General features: G+C 44.6%; 1 protein-coding gene across 1 annotated transcript in view; it reads left to right on the top strand.

Moving 5' to 3' along the window:
• Positions 1-4,229: 4,229 nt before the first annotated feature.
• Positions 4,230-19,645, top strand: part of PITPNM3 (PITPNM family member 3) — a 762,997-nt gene continuing 747,581 nt past the window's right edge. Inside the window, exon 1 of the mRNA XM_040338476.1 lies at positions 4,230-4,439. Within this exon, the coding sequence (XP_040194410.1) occupies positions 4,418-4,439 (22 nt within the window). The 5' untranslated portion in view covers positions 4,230-4,417. The remainder of the gene's footprint in view (positions 4,440-19,645) is intronic.

Genomic DNA, 19,645 nt, shown 5'->3' with positions numbered 1-19,645 from the left:
GAATGGCACGGCTGGGCACAGTCAAGTACAGGTACATTGCCCTTTATGTGCCTAGCCGTGGGTTGCGCCCACTTCGTGACCGCGGCCGCGGACCCGATCGCCGCCGGAGTCCCGCGATCTGGTCACAGGAGCTGGAAAACAGGGAGAGGTGAGTGTAAACACACCTTCCCCGTTCTTCTCTGTGGCTTGTCACTGATCATCTGTTCCCTGTTATAGGGAACGACGATCAGTGACGTCACGCGTCCAGCCAAGCCCCCCTACAGTAAGAATCACTCCCTTAGGGCACACTTAACCCCTTAGCGCCCCCTAGTGGTTAACCTTCACTGCCATTGTCATTTTCACAGTACAGTAATCAGTGCATTTTTATAGCACTTTTCGCTGTGAAAATGACAATGGTCCCAAATATGTGTCAAAAGTGTCCGATGTGTCCGCCATAATGTCGCAGTCACGAAAAAAAAAAATCTCTGATCGCCGCCATTACTAGTAAAAAAATAATATTAATAAAAATGCCATAAAACTATCCCCTATTTTGTAAACACTATAACTTTTGCGCAAACCAATCAATAAACGCTTATTGCAATTTTTTTAACCAAAAATAAGTAGAAGAATACGTATCGGCCTAAACTGAGGAAAAAAGTTTTTTTATATATTTTTTGGGGATATTTATTAAAGCAAAAAGTAAAAAATATTGTTTTTTTTTCAAAATTTACGCTTTATTTTTGTTTATAGCGCAAAAAATAAAAACCGCAGAGGTGATCAAATACCACCAAAAGAAAGCTCTATTTGTGGGAAAAAAAAGGACGCCAATTTTGTTTGGGAGCCACATCGCACGACCACGCAATTGTCAGTTAAAGTGATGCAGTGCCGAATCGCAATCACAGTGGCAGTGTCATTGATCATCTGTTCCCTGATATAGGGAAAGACGGTCAATGATGTCACATGTCCAGCCCCGCCCCCTACAGTTAGAAACACATATGAGGTCACACTTAACCCCTACAGCGCCCCCTAATGGTTAACTCCTAACCTGCAATTGTCATTTTCACAGTAATCAATGCATTTTTATAGCACTTTTTGCTGTGAAAATGACAATGGTCCCAAAAATGTGTCAAAATTGTCCGATGTGTCCGCCATAATGTCGCAGTCACGAAAAAATTCGCTGATCACCGCCATTAGTAGTAAAAAAAACAGTTATTAATAAAAATGCCATAAAACTATCCCCTATTTTGTAAATGCTCTAAATTTTGCGCAAACCAATCGTTAAACGCTTATTGTGATTTTTCTTTACCAAAAATAGGTAGAAGAATACGTTTCGGCCTAAACTGAGAAAAAAAAGCTTTTTTATATATTTTTTGGGGATATTTATAGCAAAAAGTAAAAAATATTGAATTTTTTTCAAAATTGTCACTATATTTTTGTTTATAGCGCAAAATATAAAAAATGAAGAGGTAATCAAATGCCACCAAAAGAAAGCTCTATTTGTGGGGGAAAAAAATACGTAAATTTTGTTTCGGTGCAATGTTGCACGACAATGTGCAATGTTGCACGACGCGCAATTGTCAGTTAAAGTGACACAGTGCTGAATCTCAAAAAGTGCTCTGGTCTTTGGCCAGCCAAATAGATGCTATAACTTTTGCGCAAACCAATCAATATACTCTTATTGCGATTTATTTTTTTATTTTTACCAAAAATATGTAAAATAATACATATTGGCCTAAACTGATAAAGACATTTGTTTTTTTAAAACTTTTTGGGGATATTTATTATAGCAAAAAGTAAAAAATATATATATTTTTTTCGAAATTTTCGCTCTTTTTTTGTTTATAGAGCAAAAAATAAAAATCGCAGAGGTGATCAAATACCACCAAAAGAAAGCTCTATTTGTGGGAAAAAAAAGGACGTAAATTTTGTTTTGGGTACAACGTCGCACGACCACGCAATTGTCAGCGAATTGTCAGTTAAAGCGATGCAATGCCGAATCGCTAAAAAAATAGGCTTGATCATTAAGGACCCCTTCACACCTGTGGACCGTATATCTGCTTTTTCATCCATCCGTCTGCGGATGAAAAAGGCACATACATTGGTCCCTATGAGATTGCGGGTGTCAGCGCATGAACATCAGCTGATACCCGATCTCACCCGCCTCCGCATTCATCCCATTCTGCAGACGGAAGAAAACCCTATTTTTCCTTCCGTCTGTGGATCGGATCGGATGAACACGGACAGACGCTCCATGTTCATCCGATCCCCCCATAGGCGAGAGCGGAGAAAAGACATGGCGGTCCCTGCATCCGTCGGCTCAGCGGGGATCAACGGAGTGATCCCCGCTGAGCATACGGTGGTTAACGCCCCGTGTGAGAGGGGCCTAAGGAGGAAAATCATTCCGGTCCTCAAAGTGGAGTTCCACCCGTCCCCCCCCAAAACATCTTAAAATAAATAATAATAAAAAAGAAATAATAATAATAAAAAAAATGTTATACGCACCTGAAAGGGTGGTTGCTATGCGGAAGTAGCTCTTCTGCCTCTTCTTCCACCGCGGTGGATCTTCTGCCTCGTCCTCTGTCGCAGTGTCTTCTGGTGAATGAGCCACGCTGCCTTCTGGGAACTGTGTGTATCCCAGGAGGCAGCCGCCCATTCACAAAGCGCTGCGCGAGTCGCGCATGCGCAGTAGGAAACGGGCAGTGAAGTCGTAAGGCTTTTCTGCCTGTTTCCCTTAGTTAGGATGGAGGGGCCAGGACCGAGCGATCGTCATCAGGGGACTGACATTGTGGGCGACTAGGACAGGTAAGTGTCCTTATTAAAAGTCAGCAGCTACAGTGTTAGTAGCTGCTGACTTTAACCACTTCATTACTGGGTACTTAAACCCCCTTCGTGCCGAGACCAATTTTCAGCTTTCAGCGCTGACGCATTTTGAATGACAATTGCGCGGTCATACAACACTGTACCCAAATTATATTTTTATCATTTTTTTCCCACAAATAGTGCTTTCTTTTGTTGGTATTTGATCATCTCTGCGATTTTTATTTTTTGCGCTATAAACATAAAAAGACAGAAAATTTAAAAAAAAAATACAATATTTTTTACTTTTTGTTATAATAATATCCTAATTTATTTATTTTTTTTAATAAAAATTTCCCTCGGTTTAGGCCGATACGTATTCTTCTACATATTTTTGTTAGAAAAAAATCTAAATACGCGTATATTGATTGGTTTGTGCAAAAGTTATAGCGCCTACAAAATAGGGGATAGATTTATTTTTTTACTAGTAATGGCGGCGATCTGCGATTTTTTTGTCAGGCCTGCGATATTCCGGCGGACGTATCGTACACTTTTGACACAATTTTGGGACCATTCACATTTATACAGCGAGCAGTGCTATAAAAATGCACTAATTACTGTATAAATGTGACTGGCAGTAAAGGGGTTAACACTAGGGGGTGAGGAAGGGGTTAAATGTGTATCCTGGGTGTGCTCTAACTGTGTGGGGGGAGGGGACTGACTGGGGGAGGTGACCGATGCTGTGTCCCTATGTACAAGGGACACAGATCGGTCTCCTCTCTCCCTGACAGGACGTGGAGCTCTGTGTTGTCCATAACGCGGATCCCAAGTGGTTAAAAAAAAAAAATCGCAGGTGAAATCACGCTTTAAGTGGTTAAAGTTCATGTGCGTGTAAAGGCAGGCGTCCCAATACTTTTGGTAATATAGTGTATGTATTTTCGAACTGGGATGCTGATTCTTGCTGGCAGAGCTAGCAGAAGATCCTGCATAAAATATGCAACAAAGTACTCTGGCTAAGATGCATATTCTATGTATGGCTTCTGTGTGCGTTGGCACGCATCTATACTTTTTTATGTACGTATATGCAAATACACAAGTAAAATCTGCAGATCCGTGCGTCCCTGGACGCCCTTTTTTTTGTGTGCGCGACTAAACGCAGCACACATTTTCACATGCAGACGCAACCGTGCTCATTGATTACTACAGTGGTGCAAAGCTATACGCTGTACGCATCTAAACGCATCGTTTTTTTCTGCCCGTAGGAATGAGCCCTATACAGCAGTCACCACGGAAATATTAGAAAATCAATTGAACTCCGTCTATGTCCATGTCTAGTTTCCAGCAATAAAGGCTGCGAGGGATTTTTTCAGGCTGCTCAAAAACCACTAGAGGCAGCCAAGCTAAATAAATGTCGGAGCACGAATAAGGAAAGGGGGGAGGATTAGAATAAAGCACATAGTCGCTTCCAATGCTATGAAATCTCAAGCAGAGATCAGCAGCAGGAAAGGCATAGTGAGCAGTACTGCCTGGGATCCTGCAGACACTGGAGCCTGGACTAGGAGACACCTAGGAGACACCTGGGACTAGGAGACACCTAGGAGACACCTGGGACTAGGAGACACCTGGGACTGTGCACTCACCAATGGCTCGGGCTCCTCAGACAGGTAGGACAGAGCAGGACAGGCTCAGGTTCTGTGCTGCTTCTATGACCAGGGATAGGGTTGCAGGAAATTAGATGTGACAGGGGTTCCTAACCGGCATGGCAGATCCACAAATTGCAGTTTAACCTCTGGATAGCCTGTTCTGCTGAGTTCGCCTCTCTGCTTGCGGCATGTTGCCATTGCCGTCACCTGGCTGTCACTTCTGAGACGACAGGACTTCAGTGCTGGGGGGGAGGCAAAGTCAGGGGCAGGATGAAAGCAATTCAACTCATGTGTTGGAATGCACAGCATGAGCCTGTTGCTGGTGATTGGCAGGTGAGCCATGCGCTCCTACCTGGCTAGCGCACTTCTCTGCCCTGCAATTGTTCAGCGGACAAGGGGGGGACTGAGGGGAGTCACGGGAGAATGAAAAGATTGGCTTGTTAACTCTTGTATCCCTGCACCTTATGTTTTGGTTATGATGTACTGTGTTTAGTGCTTTCAAAGTCAAGGTTTTATGTTTACATTAAATATTATCTTATTATTATTGTTAATTCATATTCAAACCCATAAAATTGATAGCACCGGGCATGGGATGTGCTGGCTGCATTCGTTTTCTTTTTCTTCACACTAATTTTGCTTCATTTCAACTTGGTACTGCTGTCGTTAAAGCGGCGCTCCACCCAAAAGTGGAACTCCGCTTGTTTGTTTCCCCCTCCACTGCCACATTTGGCGCCTTTCGGGGGGTTTGAGCACATACCTGTCAAAACCAGGTACCCGCTCCCACTTTCAGGTAAGATCCTTGTGCGACAATCTACCAAATTTCCGTCCCCCTGCTGGGAGATACCGTGACCATTCAGAAAGCGCAGCGCGACTCGCACATGCGCAGTAGGAAACCAGGTGTGAAGCCTCAAGGCTTCGCTTGGTGAAGATACCTGCACCCAGAGCTGAGGGGCGGATCAGCTTGGGGTGCCAACCTCACGGGATCCCTGGACCGGTAAGTGTCCTTATATTAAAAGTCAGCAGCTACAATATTTGTAGCTGCTGACTTTTACTTTTACTCTTTTTTTTTTTGTACAGGCTGGCTCACTTCTTGTCTATGTGTGAACTGAACTGAGCAGCGTTGTCACGTTAGGACAGGGAGCATGTCTGAACTACATAACACCTCCCTCTCATCATAACAGGAGGAGGTGTTTTGTAGTCCATATAGCTAGCAGAGAACAACTGACAGCAGTCCATAGAGCACAGGAAGATCTCCGCTCACGAGATTTCTGGCTAGATGAACAGCTAGTTTTTTGTACTAGTTATATAGATATAATAAAACAATTTCAATTTCAATATTTAACAGACCAAAAGGGAGCCAATAACAGAAGCTTTGACATACATTTTATATGCAGATCTTGACAGCAAGGTTCACTTTTAGGACTCACCTGTAGGAGAAAAAGTTTGATAATATACTTACCGTACCCCCCCCCCCCCCCACCTGTTATACTGCAGCCTCTAGGTGAGAGAGGCTCATCTTTCTTCCATTGAGATCCAGAGGAACGAAGGAGTATCCCAGTCGCAGTGACGATAATCCTGCGCTGTGCTGTAACGTTTTCCTGAGAGGTTTGAAGTACTCGGCATTGTCTGGGAGAAGGACATTTCCCCCTGTGCTACAGGAGCCAAAGAAAAGAGAGTTTATTATCTCGCTTTGTTCCCCTACCCGTGTTTCTTTTTGTACATTTTATTCAACAATTCAGAGAGCAAGGTCCAAAGTGGAAATAAAGTAAAAAATAAATAAAAATGCTAGGAGTTTAATAGTGCGGGCTTGCACAATATATTGTATAAATGATAGATGATTCAAATCTCGGCCGGTTCAGCAGGGACCAGTCAAGATTCGAACCATGTGTGAGCAGGCTGAATGTACCAAGTTGAGCGATCAGGAAAGAAAATCGCACCATCTGTGGCCGGCTTAACTCTTGGTCCTCTCTCTGCATCTGTAAGATGTGGAGAATGGAGATGAGTCCCAGCACAATGTGACGAGCAGGAGTAACATCATCAGTTGCTGCTCAATGGCCGAAGGAAGAAGACGCTGTTCCGGAAGAACTTGGGTCTGTCTGCACTAGCGGAGAGCAAACTAGGGGTTAATGTGGAAATGTGTTTACTTGCACAATATAGTATAAACTAAAATGACAATAAACTCCCAGTTGAAAAACAATACATTTTACTCAAATATGTATTAACTCACCTTCTATTGCTCTCAGCCCCTCCAAATCTTAACTCACCTGCTATTGCTCTCTTCCCCCTCCACCATATCATAACTCACCTGCTATTGCTCTCTTCCCCCTCCACCATATCATAACTCACCTGCTATTGCTCTCTTCCCCCTCCACCATATCATAACTCACCTGCTATTGCTCTCTTCCCCCTCCACCATATCATAACTCACCTGCTATTGCTCTCCTCCCCTCCAAGTCATAACTCACCTGCTATTGCTCTCCACCCCTCCAAATCATAACTCACCTGCTATTACTCTCAGCCCCCTCCAAATCATAACTCACCTGCTATTGCTCTCAGCCCCCTCCAAATCATAACTCACCTGCTATTGCTCTCCGCCCCCTCCAAAATCTTAACTCGCCTGCTATTGCTCTCCACCCCTCCAAAATCTTAATTCACCTGCTATTGCTCTCCGCCCCCTCCAAATCTTAACTCGCCTTCTATTGCTCTAAGCCCCCTCTAAATCTGAACTTGTCTTCTATTTCTCTCAGCCCCCTCCAAATCTGAACTCGCCTGCTATTGCTCTCCGCCCCCTCCAAATCTGAACTCACCTTCTATTGCTCTCAGCCCCCTCCAAATCTTAACTCACCTGCTATTGCTCTCAGCCCCCTCCAAAATCTGAACTCACCTGCTATTGCTCTCAGCCCCCTCCAAATCTGAACTCGCCTTCTATTGCTCTAAGCCCCCTCAAAATCTGAACTTGTCTTCTATTGCTCTCAGCCCCCTCCAAATCTGAACTCGCCTGCTATTGCTCTCAGCCCTCTCCAAAATCTTAACTCACCTGCTATTGCTCTCAGCCCTCTCCAAATCTTAACTCACCTGCTATTGCTCTCAGCCCTCTCCAAAATCTGAACTCACCGTCTATTGCTCTCAGCTCCCTCCAAATCTTAACTCGCCTTCTTTTGCTCTCAGCCCCCTCCAAATCTGAACTCGCCTTCTATTGCTCTCAGCCCCCTCCAAATCTGAACTCGCCTTCTATTGCTCTCAGCCCTCTCCAAATCTGAACTCGCCTTCTATTGCTCTAAGCCCCCTCTAAATCTGAACTTGTCTTCTATTGCTCTCAGCCCCCTCCAAATCTAAACTCGCCTGCTATTGCTCTCAGCCCCCTCCAAATCTGAACTTACCTGCTATTGCTTTCAGCCCCCTCCAAATCTTAACTCGCCTTCTTTTGCTCTCAGCCCCCTCCAAAATCTGAACTCACCCGCTATTGCTCTCAGCCCCCTCCAAATCTGAACTCGCCTCCTTTTGCTCTCAGCCCCCTCCAAATCTGAACTTGCCTTCTATTGCTCTCAGCCCCCTCCAAATCTGAACTCGCCTTCTATTGCTCTCAGCCTCCTTCAAATCTAAACTCGCCTGCTATTGCTCTCAGCCTCCTCCAAATCTGAACTTGCCTGCTATTGCTCTCAGCCCCTTCCAAATCTAAACTCGCCTTCTATTGCTCTAAGCCCCCTCTAAATCTGAACTCGCCTTCTATTGCTCTCAGCCCCCTCCAAATCTGAACTCAACTGCTATTGCTCTCCGCCCCCTCCAAATCTGAGATCACCTTCTATTGCTCTCAGCCCCCTCCAAATCTGAACTCACCTGCTATTGCTTTTAGCCCCCTCCAAATTTTTTATTACATTTTTTTGCTGCTGCGATCCAACTTTCTGTTAGAAGGTGGCTATGTTTGTTCTCCATGGTTCCACTGTAAGTAGGAGCATATTCACCCTCTCTCATTCCCAAAATGGAGTATGGACTATGATTGCACATGACTTACTATGATGCACTGCTTGTTCCAATAAAAAGGGAGTGAGGGGGAAAACGAGAGGATGTTACAAGGAAGCATAAAAACACAGTAAGAAACAATTTAATAAAAAAATCGATTTTCAGGGCCTTTATTTGAAAAATTAGGATATGGTTTAGTGTCACTTTCAAATTTACTTCTACTTTAATGATTTGCACGTGGAATTAAAAACTATGGAGTGAAAAATTCAATAAACAAAATTGTTGCTTGGGGGATAGGGGCGGCAGGAGCATTTGTAGAGTTGCTACTTAATTTTCCCTCCTCAAGCACTGATGCCATGCTCCCCCCTTTTGCCACTCTTCTCCACCGTACCTTTCACACCTGACGTCTTTATCTGGTGCCAACAAGGTAGCATACTACCACATGTATGCTGCCATGGATTGGCGCCAGGAAAGGAAGATGATGGTAAGTATTTGATCCAATTTTCTGTTACTTCCACCATAGGGTGGCATCTGCTGATGAATCTCCTATGCGGGCTGAACTTGCTGAACTTGCACTATCACAGAACTTGACTCCTACTCTACTGCATTTTACAGATTCTACAGAATCTACACTTCCTATTTAAAAGAGATCTACAAAATTTCTTCTAACAAAAATAAATATTTAAAACAAAGTGCAAAATAGTAATCTATTGCAGCTTACCAAAAGTGGAACCGGCTGAAATTTGAATCATGTATGGGCAGGCTGAATGTACCCAAGTTGATTAATCAACTTGGGTACAACCAGCCTGCTGGATTTTACATACGATTTAGGCTAGCAGCGGTTATAGCCACTAGTAACTAGACTAATAATCACTGTGTTCTCTTGGAGGGGACGATAGCTCAGCGGGAGAGGTTCCCCTGTCAACGCTGAATGTGTTCAAGCAAATTTCTTGGGTTGCAGGAAAGAAATTTGCTCCGTCTATAGCTGGCCATAGTCCTCATGTTGCCATTGGTAGTTCTAGATACCTGCATAATAGGTTAGATGTTTTACTAATCACCCTCAGAGTTTCAAATACAGTGATGCAAATATTATTCCTGCTTTGTTCTTTTCTTGGTTGCAACCTTGAAATTTCCTAGGTAATGCCACCCATTGAAATGATGGGCTAATAGAGTCTTAGGAGGTGGAAGGAAGCCAGATCAAGCTCTCCACCAAGGAAGGTGGGTTGACATTGTCATTTTGGAGCACCCCGGGTCATAATAATAAAACAAGTAACCCAACATGCAGCAGGACCAGTTACATTTTTCACTTCTGGTTTGCTTTTTCATTACTTGACCCAGTTTTTGAACCTACTTAATCACATACATTTTTTTTAATAAGTAATATCAAATGGATGCTTTTCCACATGGAAATTGCTTTGGTTATATAAAAAAAAAACACTGTGTACTCTATACCAGGGGCCAAACAGGGGCCAAACCTTCTAAACACAGGGCCATTTTTCTGTCCTTTTAGGCCTTAGGAGGGTCGGACTGTAGCCAGTGGGAGAAGGAAAGGTCCCAAATATCAGTGGGAAAAAAAAAGTCCCATTGTTTCAGTGAAAGTAATTGCTCCCCAATAGTAGTGCAAGTGGTAGAAATTGTGCCCTGTCGTGGATGTCATTGGGCCCCATCATTAGTGTAAGTAATAGGAATTGTGCCCCATCATCGATGTCATTGGGCACCACTGTTGGTGTCATTTGGAGGAATTGTGCCACATCGTTGGTGTCACAGAGGGGAATTATGCCCCATTGTTGGTATCAGTGGATGAAATAGTGCCCCAAGGGCCGGATAAAAACAAGCAAAGGGCCCCCGAGTCACAGTTCGAAGACCCCTGCTCAATACTCTCCTTAAAGCTACACTCTATTGGTCTGTTGTCAGAGTCTATGGGGTATACCCTACATACAGTATTTAATATTAAAATAAAATGATGCCATTTAAAATGACATGTCTGATATTGTTTGTCTCTGCCTGGTGCTTATCTGTGTCCTCGTTTGCCTAATTTTGTGCTAAAAAAAAGGTAATCTTTTCTGGGATAACAATTTATTACAGCTTGAAGTTCAGGTTGGTTGGTGAGCTCCCTGTTCTGATGATACTGCTCCTAAATTACAGATTTGTTTGCAGGGTAATTTCACAGGAATCAAAAGTAAACGTGTTTTGCCATAAAAAAATAAAATAAAAAATGCTCACAGCCAAGGCATCGTCGAGCACATAATCTCAGACTACCCGTCATTGCTGCAGAGAGGTTATTGTTTTCAATCAGCATTCAAAATTAATGGCACGGCATGGCACCAGCACAAATAATGTGAACCGAGCCTAAAGCAAAATCGCAGAAATCTGAGCAATGGGTGGCCCTGTCGGCATCCTACTGCCTGACGTCCTTCGATCTAAAAATGGAAGGAGCTGAGTGGATTCATCTCAGCTGAACACTGACTACAGGCAATCAGCTTGCTTTGTTTGGCAGTGCCCACTGTATTCTGATACTAGCCATTAGCTCCGGCTGTCAGAATACAATGGCGTCAGCAGGAGATTCATCCATTTGCGTTGTCTATCTAGTGTGGATGGAGGAATCTGTTAGGAAAATGTTTGGCAAGATTAACAGACGGACAAAGTTTTTAATGCGTTGCATGCATTGATCAGGTTGTGTACGTCAAGTTGATGTTTTTTGAGTGCATGCAGTTCTCCTTTAATGGTGTTTCTATTCTTTGGCATCCATGCACACCGGGCTTAAAAAAACACTCTCATACAGTATAGAGCGGTTTTGTGCAGGCGTTTAACGCTTTTTTTTTTTCCCTGCCAGAAAACCTCCGCTCAAAAACGCAAACCAGAGGATTTTTTTTTCTGCCTCTAAAAAGCAGTAGTAACTCTTCTAGGAAACAAATGAGGAGGAATGATGGGACAGTCCCTGGAAATCAGGCACAGTTGGGAGCTATGCGCCTATGGTCCTTTTTAGCTGTATGTAAGAGTGGCAAGCTGACCACTACTGTAAGAGGATCAGTCTTCCCACTGTCCATGAAGGTAAGGGGCATTCTTTCCACTGACCACCAATAAATTGAGCAGAGATTCCCCATGACTTGAAAATTACTTCAAGGTTTCTTTGGGGTAAAAAGCTTGAGAAAGGCTGTTCTAGGCGTTTGACTGGTCGGGCTGCAATGACGGCACTCCCGCACATGCGCATGGGTGTCACGATCACAGCACAGCGTTCTGAATTGAAAGCTCACTCGGTGTGGTTTCAATGCAGAGTGCACAGCGCATGCGTTGGTGACAAGAGAATGTAAAAAGTGAAAATTTTGTCTGACTAGTCTCATAGGGGTTGATTTACTAAGGGCAAATTCACTTTGCATTACAAGTGCAATTGAAAGTGCAGTTAGAAGTGCATTCGCTGTAGATCCGAGGGGGACATGCAAGAAGAATTAAAAATCATAAAATCATCAGAGCTTCCCCTCAGATCTACAGAAATCTACAGCGACTTCACTTTCAAGTGTACTTGAAGTGCACTTGTAGTGCAACGTGGATTTGCCTTTAGTAAATAACCCCCATAGTGAACACAAGCCCTACGGGTTGTTGAATACTTACACATGTTAATTATCATATATGACATGCCTGGCAAAGCAACATTCATTTACAGAGAGGGAGACTAATTTGTACACATTGAGTGCTCTTTTGTAGGTTAAGACTATAGTAATGTTTTTTCTTGAAAGTAATCTTTTATGTCACATTTCTACAAGCTTACTATTCAGTATCTTCATGATTGAAATGTCTATAATTCCCATGTCAAGTATGTTTGACAAGTTCAATTATCACCTTTGCTTGTAAATGTTGAGATGCGACAAAATGTGACCAGTCTGATTGCATTGAGGGAGAGGGTTGGCTGCAATACATGGAACCAAACACATTTCAGCTGTATAACCATTAACCTGGTGCTTCATTATTTGTAAAATGTGTACTAAATGACTGCAAATATATCTGTGCAGAGTCTTCAGTAAACACTTTGGCCCGGATTCACAGACACTGGCGCATATTTATGCAGCCGTAGCGTATCTCCTTTACGCTGCGCCGACGCAGCGCAGAGAGGCAAGCACTGGATTCACAAAGCACTTCCTCCCAAATCTGCACTGGGTTTCTCAGGCGTAAGTGGAAGTGGGTGTGAGCCATGCTAATGAGGCGTGACCTCATGCAAATGATGGGCCAAGCGCCAGACAGATACGTATCGCCAACTGCGCATGTGCCGTCCCGTGGGCACATCTCAGTGCGCATGCTCACAATCACGTCGGAACAACTGCCTAAGATACAACGGATCACTGCCTACGGCGTGAACGTAACATACACCCAGCCATATTCACGTCCAACGTAAACGACGTAAAATACGATGGCTTGCGTTCCCTGGTGCAGACCTTTGCATGTCTGCTGCTGAGTTACACCTCCTTTATGGGGAATAACTTTACGCCGGACTTACGACTTACGCAAACCGCGTATAGCATGCGCCGGGCGCACGTACCTTCGTGAATCTGCGTATCTCTCTCATTTCCATATTTGAATAGAAAATCAATGGGAGCACCAAATACGTCCAGCGTAAATATGCGCCCACTGTACCCCGACGTAGGCAAGTTACGTCGGTCGGATGAAGCCTATTTTCAGGCGTATCTAGTTTTGTGGGCACGGCGCACAGATACGATGGCGCATATTTGCACTTACGCGGCGTATCTCGAGATACGTCTGCGCAAGTGCTTTGTGAATCCGGGCCTTTGAGGGCCGGGTGACACACTACTTTTATTGTGGTCCAGTGTGATTTAGCCTATTCAAAATAAATGGTCTCAAATCGCACCGCGCGTGAATCGCAACTCCCGATAAATGTACAGTAGAAGACACAGGCCACTAGAATAGGGTGTACAATGGCTCTTTTATTGCAGGGAAGCGTTAAGGGCTCATTCACACCACATGCAGTGGAGTGTGTATACTCCGCCTCCTCCTCCTCCTCCTCCTCCGTTGTAGCTGCAGGGGGAACAGGGAGGGTTGTGTGTGCCACCGTGAGAGAAGCCACAGCCGCTGCACGCGAAACAGTTCACTGGGGGCCCGGAATTAGGGGCGGAGCTGGAGCGGCTTTTTTCGGTTGTTAGGACACGGGAGGGGGAAAAAGGAGAGTACAGACAAGCGCTGTGCAGTGCAGCCGACAGAAGCCCTCCATGGATAAGCACTGGCTCCATCCCCAGAACAGATTCCAGTGTCTTTTGGTATGCTGTGTGTCTGGGTTTCAAGTGGAGGAAAACCTGGGCATAAGTCTCAAAAACCAGACTGTCCGGGTCAATCCCGTACAGGTGGCAACCCTAAGTGCACTGCTTTTTATTTCTGCTTTAAAAAAGCATGGAAAGTAGGTTATATGGGTTCCAATGGCATAGTTCACACCAGCGCAGTGCATTCCAGTGCTTTTCAGATCCATAAAAAAAAGTACAATACTGTATGCTGCTTTTTCCCTGTACAGAACTTCTGGAATGCAGAAAAAAGTGTAGCGCCCTGCTCCCATTGAGTAGGCGCTCTGTGTTAAATTATAGTTGCCTGAGCAGTAGATTTGGCTCAGGATGATTATTCTAAATTGTTGGTTCTGTTCAGTTCAGCTGGGTTGCACAAGTTTCCCCCTGACGGTGGGTTTTCCTTACAGCTCAGATCATGGTTGTGTAGCGCCCCCTTACTTTGAGTATGGGCAGTACGCTAAAGTTAGTGGGGAATGGGAGAGTTACCTTGCTCCCATTCACTATTTGTTTACATTTTGGGACTTCTGTCATTCCAGAAATGTCAACTGGGTCAGACTGTGGTCCAGGGATGCAATGTCATCCCTGGCCAGCAGTTGGCGCCAGAAGTCTGATGGACTTGTGTACACATGATCGGATTAGCTGACGTAGGACATTTGTTGATGTTGAGTTTGTTCTCACAGTGAATTTTTTTGTCAGATGGAGCGTACACACGGTCAGATGGTCCGTTAAAACAGGTCCGTCTGACATTTGTTTTCAAAAAGTCCGATTGTGTGTATGGGCCTTAAAGCGGATGTCCGCTGAAAAAAAAAATATTAAAAGTCAGCAGCTACAAATACTGAAGCTGCTGACTTTTAATATTGTCACACTTACCTGTCCTGGAGTCCAGCGCCGTCCGCAGCAGAGGAAGAGCGATCGTTCGTCACTCTGCTGCCCCCCCCCATCCTCGGTGAGGGAACCAGGAAGTGAAGCGCTCTGGCTTCACTGCCCGGTTCCCCACGGCGCATTCGCGAGTCGTGCTGCGCCTGCTGATTGGCTCCCAGAACACAACGGGGGGGGGGCTGTAGGAGGTGACGTCCTGCCCGCAGTCTGTGGCCGGAAGTGGGTGCAAATACCTGTTTTTAGACAGGTATCTGCACCCCCCTCCCCCTGAAAGGTGTCAAATGTGACACCGGAGGGGGGGAGGGTTCGATCAGCGGGAGTTCCACTTTAGGGTGGAGCTCCGCTTTAAGGCTCCATGCACACTGAAGCTGATAAAAGCTATAAAAAAAACGCCAGTAGCTTTGCAGGGAGACTTTCAACGTTTTTAGGGCGTTTTTGCAATAGCTTTAATCAGCGTTTTTCAGTGTAGCTTTTTTTTTTCAATGGATAAAAAAATGCTAAAAAACGCTAGTGCCAGCGTTTTTGAGCGTTTTGGCGTTTTGTGGTTTTTAGCATTTTTTCCAGCCGAAAAACTGCACTTTGAACGCAAATTTCGGGCGTTCAGAAAAAAAACAATAAACTCTAAAGCTCATTAACACTAAAAAACGCCCAGGTGTGCATGGGCACATAGGCTAAGTTCAGTTTATGGGCTTTAAAAAAAAAAAGCCAAAAGCCAATAAACTGCAGTTTATCAGCTTCAGTGTGCATGGAGCCCAATACTGGAGGTGTCTAGATCAACAGGTGTGCAAAAGAAATCCTAACCAAAGAAAACTAATGACGCCACCACATCTGAAGATTGTTAAGCTGCAAGATATTCCATCTTTGTTTTTGGTTTTAATACTGCTTGAAGCTATAATACTGTGAATCACTGACCTGAAACAAGGATATCTGTCTCACACCCACTGTGCTCAGTAATTACGTTGTAGAAGTCTACAGTAAAAATATAGCTTATACAGGTAACTGTGGCTGGAAGATTGCTTCCGGTCAGTGTAAGTGGCGTGACAGCGAGGAAGGCAGAGCTAACCAGAGATCCCTGGCCCTAAACACTGGGTGGGGTGATTGGTAGAGAAGTGACCGTGTCACTATCATTACATGAAAGTATCATTGTGCTCTCTTCACTGGAAAAGGCTTTTGTGATAACAGGTTTGTATTACAATGCCGATTGGTGTTGTATCATTGTCTGAATAGACAGAGAAGCTGCAGTGATAATGCAAGGACTTTATGGTCCATCTTGAGTTGGTCATAAGTAGTGTAGGGTGACCAGACGTTTCTGGGGACAGTCCCTGGATTGAGGGCATTGTCCCCGGAGCCCGTCTGTCCCCGGATTTGTCAGGGCCAATTCTGTGTGGGTGCACTGCAAGCTGGGGCTGAGGGGGAAGCACCCAGGGCTGGCTCTACCATGGTTCCCAGATGGGGGAGGAGGGGGGCGAGCGCCACCAGATAATACAGAGCAGGGATTTCCCGCTTACCCGGCTCTCAGACAAAGTCCCACCTCCTGGGCCTGCGCCTATGATAGACAGCACACTGGTGACCTCTCTTATAAGAGGCTGGACTTTGTCTCAGGACAGCGGGTGTGCGGGGTAAACAGGAGATCTCCGCTCTGTATAATCGGTCTCCTCTTCTCGCTCGCTATGCACTGATGGGCACTGAACAGGCTGCATTGATGGGCACTGAACAGGCTGCATTGATGGGCACTACATATATGTCCTTGGATTTCATGAAGAAAATCTGGTCACCTTACATAAAAGAAAACTTGGTATCATATCAGAAGTGGCTGAAGTTTGAAAGATCCCGCCTCTTGTCCTAATGTGACATCATGCCACCTGCTTTTGGGTCATTCACCTTAGGTTGAGTGGCTGTGTCTGTGCAGCTGCTGCACCCTAATAGACTTCAATGGACTGCCTGCACATAGCACCTGCTGTCTCTTGGGTGGCCCTGACAGAGCTAATTTATTCATATTTGGTGCTTAAAAAAATAAAAATAAATCATGCAAGACCATATCATAATGTGCTAGTAAGCATTGCATACTAGCACATTATGAGAAAATTACTTTAGAACAAAGCCCTTCCGCGCCGCTGAGACAGCTGACATCTTCTCCTCCTGTCTTCCTTTTGGGTTTGCGGCATTTGGCTACATGAGTGGCTGGGAGCACGATGACGTCACTCCCGTGCATGCGTAGGAGCCGCCGTTTCCAGGACTGTAAGCCGGACCTGCAGAGCGCATTTACCGATGATGTCATCAGCTGCATGCACTTTGAATATCTCCTAAACAAGTTTAGGAGATATTTACAGTACCTACAGGTAAGACTTATTATAGGCTTACCTGTAGGTACAAGTGGAAGTACAGAGTTTACTACCACTTTAAAACGTCACCCTGCCTCTATTCCTGAAACTGGAAATTAATCTGGGCTAATAGAATGGACTTTTGACGGTACAAGTAGATATTGTAGAAAATCTATAAATATTTATTCATAAAAAAGGGGGTATACGAAGAGAATGGTACACAGAACTTCGTGAACAAAACAGTACAATATCAGCATATTATCTCAGTACAATAAAAAGGAAATATTACATAAAAGCTTATACTTATGCGCATATGCTCATGTTCATAAGAACATATAGCACCAGGGGGTATGCATAAACTTTTTGATCCTTAGGACTGGATTGGATATGCAGAGTGGTAGATCTTGCTTTTACTCAACATGTTTCGCGTACAGGACGCTTCATCAGGAGCATAACGGTTTGTTTAAACAGGTCTCCGCAGCAATGTGTGGATCAGACCGTTAGTAATCATTTGTGGCATATACAATGCTGTTACCTAGCCAGCCAGGTAGGCATGTGGTAGGCAGTTTAAAACGCCATTGTATATGAAGGTAATAAAACTTTTGGCTCGTACACGGTTTGTTGAGGGACAGTAATTAACGATGGACAACGGGTACACCAGCTGGGGTCCCTAGAGCGAGTCCCAGAGTCTGTTGTAGCTCAAATTGTTGGATAGCTCGTAGGCTTAATGTCCAGCAAGGAGCATCAGATGTGGACCCGTAGGGAGCAGAAGGGGGGGTGATATATCCGTGTCACACTCACCCGTGCCTCTATTCCTGCCTTGGCGAGAGTGATGTCTCCTCTGCTCCTAAAGCCTCTTGAGATATGCCTGCCACATATCTCAGAAGGCATCAGCCTCCATACTGTGGCCTGTAGAGGTGATGGCACATGCCTGGGCCAGGGAGAGACAGCTAGATCCCAATGACGTCAGAAAGAAAGAAAGATGGCGGCGTGGGACCCGGTGTGGAGCAACTGACCAGTGGATCGCAGCAGGACAATGTTTGATTTGCTGGGTGAAGTGTGTTTGCTTTTTTTTTTTTGTAGGAATGCGGCGGAATGATATTATATATATATATATATACGGTATCCTGAAAAATATCTCCTAGTTTAATATTTGCACTGTGTGTAAAGAAGACTGAACTTCATGTGATTGTGGTTTCATTTTGGTTAATAAGAATGTATACAACAACAAGGGGGTGTTCTACATCAGTGGTTCTCAACCTCAGTCCTCCCGTACCTCCAACAGGCCATGTTTGCAGGTTTTTCTTTATCTTGCACAGATACTTCAAATCAGAGTCAATGGCTAGGTATTTTGGACAGCTATTTTATCTAAAAGAAATTCCCCAAACTTGGCCTATTGGGGGTACTTTAGGACTGAGGTTGAGAACCACTGATCTAGAGGGCCTTTTTTGTTGACTGCTGGAAGATCTATAGTTGCAGGGGAGTGGTCTGTTTGTTGTTGGTGGGGGTTCTATTGTTTCTGGGGGGGGGGGGGGAATTGTTGCTGAGAGGTATCTACTGTTAAGGGAGAGGACTATTGCTGTCAGAGGGTCTGTTGATGCTGGGAGATCTATTGTTGCTGGTGGGGTCTATTGTTGATGGGGTGGATCTATTGTTTCTAGGGAAATATTTGTTTTTTCTGGTGTCTATAGTTGCTGGGGGGGGGTATATATTGTTATTGAGGGGTCTATATTTGCTGGGGGGGGTGTTTGTTAATGATAACAAAAATAAAAAAATACTTGGGACCACAACATGATACTTGGTTCTGTATTCTGTAAAAGAGGAGGTACTGGGAAGAGGCTTGGAGTGGAACCAATGAACCATACTTGGACGTGGGTAGGGATGTGGAGACAAGGGATGGCTTAGAAGGGGGGAGAACCTGGAAAATAAAGTCCTGTATGTTTGTTTGAGGACAACCCAGTGAACAAAGTAAAAGGGGAAAGAAAAAAAAGTGAAGTGTCTATTGTTTCTGGGGGGTCAGTTGCAGGGGAGGGAGCTATTGTTGCATGGGGAGGGGTCTATTGATGCTGGTGGGGGTCTATTGTTTCTGGGGGGAGTCAATTGTTGCGGAGAGGCATCTGCTGTTGAGGGAGAGGTCTATTGTTGCTGGCTGCTGGGAGATCTATTATTGCTTGTGGGGTTGTGGATCTATTGTTGTCTGGAAAATATTTTGTTTTTGGGGGTCTATAGTTGCTGGGGGGTGTATGTTGTGTGTGTGTGTGTGTGTGTTTTTTTTTTTAAGGACAAGGTAAAAGGGAAAGGGGGCGGGAAGTGAAGTGTCCAACACTCCTCTTTTTTTTTTCCCTAGGTTTTATGTATTGGCTGACTTACAGATTTCCTTTTCCTTACTGACTTACTGAAATTTTTTATTCTGCTTTTCAAATAGATAACTGATATTAAGTGCCCAAATCCTCAACCAATTCACTTTTTATTGTTGGGCATTCCCTGCCTCGTATGCCGTATACTAACCCATGTGAATCCAGAGGAAGCTGTAATGTATTGACATAGCAGTACTCTATCCTAACAACAAGCGTGTGGATAATGAGGTTTTTCAGCGTAGACGCTGTCTGCTTCCAATTTCTGCTCTTCTATTTACCTGTCACTCATCCTGGCCATGTCTCCCTGTCACTCATTGTGACTCTGAATGTGTCTTGTCAGGCGAAGTTCCCTCGTCACACACTGCACACCACACCGCACCGCCTGAACTGATGGCTTGCTGCTCTCGCTTCTTTAAAAAATATAATAA

This window comes from Rana temporaria, chromosome 2 (assembly GCF_905171775.1).
Source record: "Rana temporaria chromosome 2, aRanTem1.1, whole genome shotgun sequence".
NCBI lineage: Eukaryota > Metazoa > Chordata > Amphibia > Anura > Ranidae > Rana > Rana temporaria.
The sequence above is the reverse complement of the archived record's forward strand: the minus strand, read 5'-3'. Positions and strand labels throughout refer to the sequence as shown.